Raw genomic sequence first — 10,747 nt, 5'->3', positions numbered from 1 at the left:
CAAATTGTATATAGTATTGCATCCCCCTTTTTTAAAAATGAAATCAAAGCGGTCCTCTTCCAAAAAAGATACTAATGTTTATGATCTGGCCAATATTCTTTATAGACTATGACTGGACATATACTGTTCAAAACACTTTCATTCTAGTTAATGAATATAAAAATCTACTAAGCGTTTCGCACTAGATTATAAGACTGAACATACTCTGTTTGTAATATTGTATCTTGTTACTTTGGAAATCCACAAAATAACCATTTATATGTAACTCGAAAATATTGTGTCTCCCAACATTTTTATAATTTACTTACTAACAAATCAAAAGGAAAGAACAATAAATTCATAATTCATGATGGAATGGTGCGGAAACAGGAAGAATATAAAATAAAAATAAATAGAATTTTATTAAAAACAAATAGTTCAACATTCAAGAAAATATTTTCATTCTATCACTACACACAATATTTCTATCTACTCATCTGGTTTATTAAGTCGATTTTTCCATCTTTCAAATAATTTTTCTCTTCCACTTTCACTGAAATAAAGGAAAAAATAATAAATAACTTCATACAGCACCTAAACAACGTAAGGATAAAAATAGCCGCGAATTAAGAAAAGCAGCCATGAAAAACAAAAGACTAGAAAATTGAACACAAATAAAAACAAACTATGAATAATTGGTAAACAATAACAACATGGATAATGATGATATAATAATAATGGCAAATAATAATAAGAGCGTGCAGCATTTTGCAATTTCTACAGTGAATATTTAATAACAACTATAAAATTACAAATTAAGATCATTCCTTCAAGAACAATTTACATTGAAGATATCTAAAAATTAACATATTATAAAATAAGATTTTGTGTCTAGTTAAACTGAGTTTTTTAATCTTTCTGCTCGTTTAGATGTTTGTTTCCTTTTTTGTTGTAAATGGGAAACATTAAATGTTCAAGAATAAAATTTTTTCTATATTTCCTTGTAACTTTTTTTTTCACTTACAGTTATGTTGTTTTATAATAAAGCTTTCAACTTCATAATTTAAAATTCATTTTGTTAATGGGTAAATAAATAAATAACTGTGATTGGAAGTAAATAAAATGAAAAAAAAAAAATATGAAAAAACTAAGCATAAATCACTTCTGGATCCTGTTATAAGTGCTGCCTTCAATCTTAAGGAGAGAAAATTTTCTATTATAATGATTCTAAATATTTAAATCAATTTATTCACAGAAATTTCAAAATTTTTTCCCTCCCTAGTTTCAAGTCAAAGTATAAATATGTATTTCCCAAAAACATGCTGGCAAAACGGCTTCCTTTCCTTTCAAATTTTACTGTTCAAATTAAATACTTGATATTTATTATAACTCCAAAAGTGACTTTTTGTTTCATTCATTTGAAATAAAAAATATTGTAGCATAAGTTCAACCAGCAAAAGTGTGAATTTGATGCTGTTTTTTATTATCATCATTTAATGTAATTCTTTTGTATTTATAGTTAGATAACAACAATTGAAAGCTTAAATTCATTTTACTCATGGCCTTAAATTTTAAACATATTTTGTTTTAAAAAAAATTCACAAAATAATATTATATACATTTCTCTTTAAATTGCATGGTAATGTAATGTAATAGAAACATTCTTACATTGTTATGTAATGCATTCTTCATGAATAAAAATATTTTAGATCTATTTCTTAATAAAAATTAAGATATATAGATATACATATATTAAAAAAACAACTTTATAACAGCTGTTCAACTTCTAAAATATGCTTATGCGATAGTCGATAAGATAAAAATAGAAAACATTTGTTTAGCTTAATAATAATGGTTTTTAACAGTCACACAGAAATTCATCTACTATTTTAACATATTAGTCTATTTCATGGTACATATGTTTTGTAATTTTAATATTGATAAACCAATTAAAAATAATGATTATTTTATAATTAAACATATTTCTAGAATGTATATTACATCGCTTAATATAGCAAGGCATTCATAATTTGAACTACAGTATAATTACAATATAATGAAGTCCCAGCAGCAAATATTTTACTTACAACAAACATTTTAATCAAAGTGTCAAATAACACATAAAACATTCCTCATGTAATGAAGTGGTTGTCCCTCTATAACGGATTTTAACATTTTAAATTTTTGATTTTTGTCATTTTTTTAAAAAAAAGTTGCAATTGAAAGTTTTAATTTTGTTGGTTTGATTTTAGAAGGGAATAGAAGAACAATAGATGATGCAACTTTTTTCACTGTTTTAAAAGTGAGCAAAAGACTGTTCAACTGCTTCATATTCAGGAGATGAAAAGAATTTTAATAATGTGATGGACAGCACATTGATTGCTATGGACCAACTTGTGTTGAGAAATGACAGCGATTTTGAGAATTTAAGGAATGATATAAGACAAAAGCACGTAGGACAGAAAAACTAAAATCATTATAAAGAGTTTCCAAATGCCAAAAAAAAAAAAAAATGCCTCCAGCTATATTTTTAGCTTACTCTTAATATGGAAAAATTAATGACCTTAAACACAAAACAATGTAAACTCACAGAATTTTGCAANCTGGTAAATATTCAATTATGCCAAAAAAATTCTTTTTCTCTATTAACAAAATGTTTCATTTATACGGGTATATAATAATAAAAAAATTAATAATAAGAAGTTAAATTAGAGTTATGCATGAGAGTAGTTTTCTTAAGTATGTCATGTCAAATGAAGTCCTATTTTAAGTAAAAACGGGTTATACTAATATTTAAGCACCTTAAATCATTCCACTTTTTTTTCTTCAGGCTTAACTATATATATATTTTTCTTAAATTCGCTGCAATAAATATTTTTATAAAATTTTTAGAGAATAAAAATACAATTATGTTTAAGATTTATAATTTTCAAACTATAATGTTCAAACAATAATGTTCTAAATATGTTTTTTAATAGTTCTCGGTGAAACATATTAATAATAGGGTCCAAAATGATTTTTCAAAGGTATCAACGCATTCCTATGGCTAGAAAATTGGTAAGGTTACTGAACAAACAAATATTTATAAATTATTTATTTTTTCATTATTGATAGACATTTACTTATATTTCTTTATCATCCTGTATAATTCTTAATATTACTCTCTAATATTATTATGATTTGATATTTTATTTCTATGGTAAATTAATAGTTTTGAAAAAAACTATTGAAAAACATATTGAAAGTAATATGTAACTTAACCATTTAGAAATTATTCCTCAACAGCAAATGTGTTATATTTACTTTTAAGATGAGCTTTACAATTATTTCCAACCAAAACTGATATTAGGAATTGACTTTAATGTTACCAAACAATCAGACGAAGAACATTTACTAATTTTAAAGCAACCAAAAGTTGAATAGAAACTTTAAAAAAAATATATAAAAAAGAAACAGTATATTAAGTGGCAATGTTAACTGAGAAAAATGATTATTAAAATCAAAGTTTGAATTTTATTCTAATAGACATTAATAATAAAAAGCTTGGGATCTTTTAATTATGTAGATTTAAATTTTTATATAACAATCTGCTTATCCTTAAAAAACAAAAACAATCTAACTGTGTAACAATCTAAAACTTTAAAAAAATAAATTACATTGAAGCAAAAGAAGTTATAAATAGTTACCTAACATTTAACTTCCTTGTTAGGAGCAAATCATGCATTATTTAGTACTCAGAAATAAAAATTTAAAATATTTTTGACAAAACTTGAGATTTATTGAGTTTTCCATCAAAAACTCAATAAATCTCAGGTTTTTGATATAAAACCTAGGCGGGATGGGATTTTTCAAACCCTTTTTATTACATATTTGTCTAATTTTTAGTACAATCATGAATTTTGAAAAATGTTGCTGCTTTTAATAAATTTGCAGTTACTTATTACACACTGATATATTATACAAATTTATTGAATTCTTCCAAGATTTTTGAAAATAATTTTTGTTACGGATTCCAGTTCAAAACCTTTTTCTCATGCTTCTCTTCTTAGGGTTTTACTTTATTCCTATTAGCAGATGCATTACCAGTAGAACTGAATTTCTAGAATTCTGTCAATTTTGAAGATCAGTGTGGGTCTCCTACTTTTACTTAAGTACCTTAGAACTGCCCCCCCCCCAAAAAAAAGAAAGCACTATCTCTTCCATCTGCAGTATTTCCCTTGTCCACACTCAACTCTTTTCTTTCAGAATGTCACTCTTCTTATAGAGTATCATTCGAGGCAAAAGGCAATATATTAATGAAAGAACCAAAATATAATTAAGACATGCTATCTTCTCCTTGCCTGTAGCCATCTCACACACATCCTGATTTGTCTCTCTAAAATGCTTTATTCTCCGCGCATGATCTAATTCTAGGTGATAAGAGAACGACTTTTTGTCCTAAAACATTGAACTGAAAAATTGTTTCTATCAACTATAGTGATGCTGAAAAATTAAGCAGTTTTAAGAACCTTGTACCAAAACTAAGTACTTTTAAGGGCCCTTATTTTTCAAAATAAAAGTTAAGCAGTTTTTAAGGATTTTTAAGGACCGTGGGAACCCTGAGTTACAATATAATGAAGTCCCAGCAGCAAATATTTTCCTTACAACAAACATTTTAATCAAAGTGTCAAATAACACATAAAACATTCTTCATGTAATGAAGTGGTTGTCCCTCTATAACGGATTTTAACACTTAAAATTTTTGATTTTTGTCATTTTTAAAAAAAAAAGTTTCAATTGAAAGTTTTAATTTTGTTAGTTTGATTTTAGAAGGGAATAGAAGAACAATAGATGATGCAACTTTTTTCACTGTCTTAAAAGTGAGCAAAAGACTGTTCAACTGCTTCATATTCAGCAGATGAAAAGAATTTTAATAGTGTGATGGACAGCACATTGATTGCTATGGACCAACTTGTGTTGAGAAATGACAGCGATTTTGAGAATTTAAGGAATGATATAAGACAAAAGCACGTAGGACAGAAAAACTAAAATCATTCAAAATCATTAAAAAGAGTTTTCAAATGCCAAAAAAAAAAAAAAATGCCTCCAGCTATATTTTTAGCTTACTCTTAATATGGAAAAATTAATGACCTTAAACACAAAACAATGTAAACTCACAGAATTTTGCAAGCAAAAAACATACTTGTAGAAAGGTAGATCTACAATAGAATAGATATTTAACCAATGACAAATCCGTGAGAAAACAGTGGAATTTGGAATTGAAACTTACTGTTTTTTAATAGATTTAAAAAAACAGCTTATGACAAAATAGATCGATAACAACTTATTTTATCAATGAAAGAATTTTATATCTTAACCAAACTTATAAGATTAGTCTTATTAACGCAGCAGGACACAAATATGAGAGCACAATTTCAAAGTAACTTTTCAGCCTTTTGATATGTTCAATGGCATTAGGCAAGGTGATGCTTTGGTCAGATTCCTCTTCAACATAGCACTTGAAAAGTTAAGAGATGCCAGATAAGGCAAAACATTCTGAATGAACCTGTACAGATTGTGCCCTATACTGATGATGTAGACATAATTACAAGAAAGAAAGGTGATCTGAAAGAATTTTTTGGCTCTTGAAGAACAATCAAGAAAAACTAATTTACATGTTAATGCTGCAAAGATAAAATATCTGACATTTACAAAGAGAGGGTACTGCTTTAGAGATGGAAGTTTGTAAGCTTGAAATTTTTTTTATAGTCTTACCTACTTGGAATTGCAAATTAACATCACTAAAGGTATATATCATGGGTGCAAAAAAGAAGTATCAAATCTGATAAATGTTTTTATGGCTTGAGAAAATATTTAAAATCACATCAGATGGGTCAGAAAACTAAGTTCAAGCTATATAAATGCTTCATTTGACTTATACTAACTTATGCTTCAGAAACATGACACAGAAAACTCAGAAAAATGAGGAAATTTTGTCTATTTTTGAAAAGAAAGTACTCTGAAGTATTCTATAAGAAATACGAAAGGATGGACTTTGGCAGAAAAAAGCCCATTGATAACTACACAATCTATAACAATAAAATGATGAGTTAGTCTTTGTGTCTCTCCTATAACTCAGAACAGTTTATGCTAGCATCTTGAAATTTGGACAGTGAGTAAAAGTAGCAATTTTAGCTCCTGATCCAAAAAATAGTTTGAAAAGTTCAATTATAACGTTTGGGAGAGATCAAGTTCACAGTTTTTAGTACATTGTCTTATATTTGTTAATAAATAACTAAAAATTATTACTAAAAAGGAAGCTGTGGAAATATCAGAAACCACAGATCGATGGCATCGATAATTGTCAATTGTAACCGTAACTGACAAAAGGTTCTTGTAAAAAGACATCTACACTTTTTAATGTAGTTGTAGTAGCAACCATTGTCCTATATAGATCATGTTGTAATAATATATCCTTTTTTGCTACTTACCCCCTTTACTAGTTACTTGAGTAGTTTTCCTGTATTTCAAGAAAACGAGATAAATTCACTAATAGTGATAGCCAATCTTCGGAGTAATTATCAACCCGTTAGAATTAATTGAAGTCGAAAGACAAAAAAGCACTGCATAAAAATATTATTATTAAAAAGGAAAGCACTGCATTAAAATATTATTATTAAAAAGGAAAGGAAGAGAGCTGTAATTATGAACCAATTTTATCTTACAAAATCATTAATTTTATTTTTTTTATATATATTATTATAATTTTTTTTTTTACAAAATCAAATGAAAATTTAGAATCTAGAAAAATTTACAAAAAAAGCTATTCAATAAATTATAAATAAACAAAAAATATTTTACAAAAATTGCTTATTGTTTTATCAGGGTGCGTAGCCAAATTATTCAACAAAAAATAAGCACCTTTTAAGCACTTTTCAACCATTAAAAAAATATTTTTAAGCACTTTAAAAAAATATCATAATTAGAAAAGTTTGGAAAGTTTTTGACAATTGACGGATTTATCTTGTTTTAACTGTCATGTTAAAAAAAAAAAATTTCGGCATTGTTTTTGTTAATTGCCAAAAATCATGAAATTTTGAATCATGTAAAATGAATGGCGTTTTCATAGGCTGCGGACTGACAATACTCCGAAATCGATTGGGGTTAAATGAATCGTTAAAACGTTGAATAGAACAATGTCAACTGTGTCTTTTTGCTTAATTCGAAGCTAAAATCAACAGAGTAAAGAAAAAATCTCATTTTGAAAAAGGGAAAATTAAGCACTTTTTAAAAACACCCAATGAAAAAAGCACCTTTAAGGGCTTTTAAGAAACGAAAATAGCAAATAAGCACCTTTAAGCACTTTTATAGTTTGGTCTCTATCAAAGCTGGAAAAAAAAAATAAAAAAGTAATTATTTTTAGCAATTTTGGTACAGTCTACCCTTTTTGCCAGTCAAATCTAAAGACTAGTTTATTCATACAGCTTCAAGAAAGTTAGAATAAAACTAAACAATTTTGCAAAAATCAAAACAAAATAAAAGGAATACAATAAAAGACAATAACAAAACAAAAAAAACTAAAAACAAATAATAAAAATTATAAAATAAAAAGGAAACCACTCTTTTACAGTTTAACTGCTTATGCCATGACATAAGAAATTGGAAATTAATTAATACTTTGGAAATATAAAATTGATAATCAAATACTTCAGTTAAAAACTGATTAGTAACAAAGGAACGTAATAAAGCATATTTCACACTTACACTGATTTTTGTACAGTTGCATCATAATTTTCCCTTATTTTTTTGCTTCTTGCATCTACTTGCTTCAAAGTGGATTTAGCATAGCTATTACGAAGATAAAACTCAAATTTAATATTCAATAATGAAATTAAATTATAATAGATCAAGCAATAGAAATTTTAAAGAAATAAAATGAAAATAAGACACTTATTTCATAAAAGCTTTGCAATGCACAAATAGCGCAGATGAGTTTCTTGATTTCCATTTACTTCATGTCTAACTGTTAAGTTGGATATTAAAACTAAGAACAAAATAGCAAATTTTGATTTCATTTTTTCAAAATATTACTATATCGAAAAAATTCTTTTTTTTAATACACGCTCACTTAAAAGTTACAAGCTTTAAGTGAGGGTATATTAAAAAAACATGCTTTATACATGTTCACTTAAAAGTTACAAGCTTTGTCTTAAAAAACTAATTTTAATGTAATGGATGCTATTTCTTTCACTGTTATCTTTAATTTTCATCTAATATAAAAATGAGAGATTAAGGCTACCAACAATTTGATACCTTGTATTTGTTTGAGAAGTAGACAGTTAATTGAAATATTTTTGATTTCTATTGAACAAGTCAATTTGAACAGTATGCATAATACAATATCTAAATACAATAAGCATTAAAAAACCACATACAGTAGAGTGTCGATAATTGGAGGTGGATGGGACCAAGCCTATCTTGAACTTTCGAAAACATAAATTATCGAAAATTTACAATTTAATAAATACTTAAATAAATGGAAATAAAGCAACTTTTAAATTTCAACATTTAATTAATATTATACTTAAAGAAAAATTAATCCCATTAGAAAATCAGAGTACATGTACTACATTACATCCAGTAACAATATTCATTATATTACTGCATCAGGTTAATTGTACTTTAAAATAATTGTCTAATGTTTTTTTATTTAAACACACTGTTCACATACTTCAGGGTTTAAAACACTAATTTCTTTTTTACATTCAGTCGTCGTGATTGTCATAAAACCAATCGTAGTAATCATTCCCCGTGTTGTGGGTGCATTGGTCATTGTTTAGGAGCAAGACTGTTTTTTTTTTTTTTTTGTACTAGCTCGGATTTATGGAAAACTCGAACAATCGAGACTCTTCTGTAAATCTAATTCACTATGCTTAGTTCAGATGATTACATATTTTGGAACTTTCTCTGTGATGCCACAATAGGCATTACATATTTCCTAGCTTTTAAAATTTCTTTAATTTCTTAAAACTTATTTTTTTAAATCATTCTTAACCGAATTTTAAATAAATAGAACCAATTATTTTATTTTTATTACAATTTATAAAAAGCGAATATAAAAGATTTTATTCTTTTCTTTTCAATCAATGCAACAGCTAACTTTTTATTTCAATACTAATGTAGACTCAGTAATTCACTGTTGTGCCTAATCGAAAACAAAAATCTATTTATAACTCTTCATTTCTAACCACAACAATGTTTCAGTTACATGGTTATACTAATTATCACAGTCTTGTTGGCGATTCGCGATGGCCTAAGTATTTTCAAACCTAATACTAATAAAGGGGAGTTGGCTTTGTTTTTTTTTTTGGCGATGTTATCTTTCGATAAATCACCTTGGATCTCTTCCATGCTCCTAACTGTCTGTTGTGAACAACTCAATCACTTTTTAACTTGGCTTCTGATTAGGCAGGTCAAAGGGAATTTATCTCTCATGGCCTGTCCTTTTTAATATTATTATACAAAATTTATTTAACTTAGAAAGTCTTATCAATAAAATTAGAATTTGTATCTTGAGCTCTGCAAATAATACTAAATAAAAGTTTTATTATAATTATTATCTAGTTTTTCTTCTTCAACTGTTATTTTTATCATCCTATTTTCATCACAATTTTTAATTAGTCAATTATACCAATTCCAACTTCAACCACACCTAATTATTTAGTCATTATATGCTCCTTGCTAAATTATAAAATTATTGCTCTGTCACACTAATTATTATTAACTGAAAGTAAGGAATCTAAATATTAAATGAATATTAAAAATACCTATAAGCAGCATAATACAGCAAGTATCCAACTACAACAAGCACAAAGCAACCAATTAATATCCAGCTTTGATTGGCACGAAAAGTAATATGTGCATTTTCTCTTTGCCGCGTGAAATTTTCTCTTTCTTGCTTATAAATATCTCTTTCATACCAAGAATCATTTTCTGTAGATGTATCACTAAACAAAACAATAAAATTATTGTTATAGAAAATACAAAAGTAAATAATTATTAAACTGATAAATATTTTACAATATACTTCTGAAACACAAAATTCACATTACTATAAAAAAGTTCTTTGATTCTTCCAGGTTTTCATAGGAAGTTTCAACAAAAGACCAACAGTTTTTTTGTTAAACTAATTTTTTATGAGAAGGGACCATTTTTTAATCAATGTGTTCCTCCAGAAAACAGTATAAAGAAAAAACATTTAATAAGTTTTTTTGGTATGCTTCTATATCCTTATTTCATTAATAATAATAATTTCGGACAAAATATAATAATTATAATTCAAGTATTACTTTTGAAATAATTAAATAATAATTAATCTTAGAATAATTTATTTTGAATCACAGTAAAATATCATTGTAAACCTCAAATGTAAAATAGTTTGTTGCAAAATTTTTCCTGTTTTCTTTAAAAGTTAATATTTCTTTACTTCCTTTGTTGAAATCAACCTTTGATAATTTTAGTTCTAATAATTGAAAAAGGGAAAATAAATTATTATTCTTTTTAATAATACCAATAAATATGAAATGTTTATTAATAAAAGGAATAAACAGTTAAAATCAGTAACAGAATCAATAGTCACACAAATAAATGAATATATTACATACATACATATATATATATATATATATATCTATATATATATATCTCTATGCATATATATATATATATATATACTGGGTGTTTATAAAGTCCCGGACCCATTTTGATGTTTAATAACTCATAAAATAAT

The 10,747-nt window shown here is 26.2% G+C and overlaps 1 protein-coding gene across 1 annotated transcript in view; it reads right to left on the bottom strand.

Annotated features, from left to right (window-relative positions):
• Window positions 1-382: 382 nt before the first annotated feature.
• Window positions 383-10,747, bottom strand: part of LOC107451316 (dnaJ homolog subfamily C member 4) — a 19,904-nt gene continuing 9,539 nt past the window's right edge. The window contains exons 4-6 of the mRNA XM_071181187.1: window positions 9,786-9,965; window positions 7,723-7,806; window positions 383-532 (exon numbers count right to left, since the gene is read on the bottom strand). Of these exons, the coding sequence (XP_071037288.1) occupies window positions 469-532; window positions 7,723-7,806; window positions 9,786-9,965 (328 nt within the window). The 3' untranslated portion in view covers window positions 383-468. The remainder of the gene's footprint in view (window positions 533-7,722; window positions 7,807-9,785; window positions 9,966-10,747) is intronic.

Source organism: Parasteatoda tepidariorum, chromosome 5 (assembly GCF_043381705.1).
Source record: "Parasteatoda tepidariorum isolate YZ-2023 chromosome 5, CAS_Ptep_4.0, whole genome shotgun sequence".
Classification (NCBI taxonomy): Eukaryota; Metazoa; Arthropoda; class Arachnida; order Araneae; family Theridiidae; genus Parasteatoda; species Parasteatoda tepidariorum.
The sequence above is the reverse complement of the archived record's forward strand: the minus strand, read 5'-3'. Positions and strand labels throughout refer to the sequence as shown.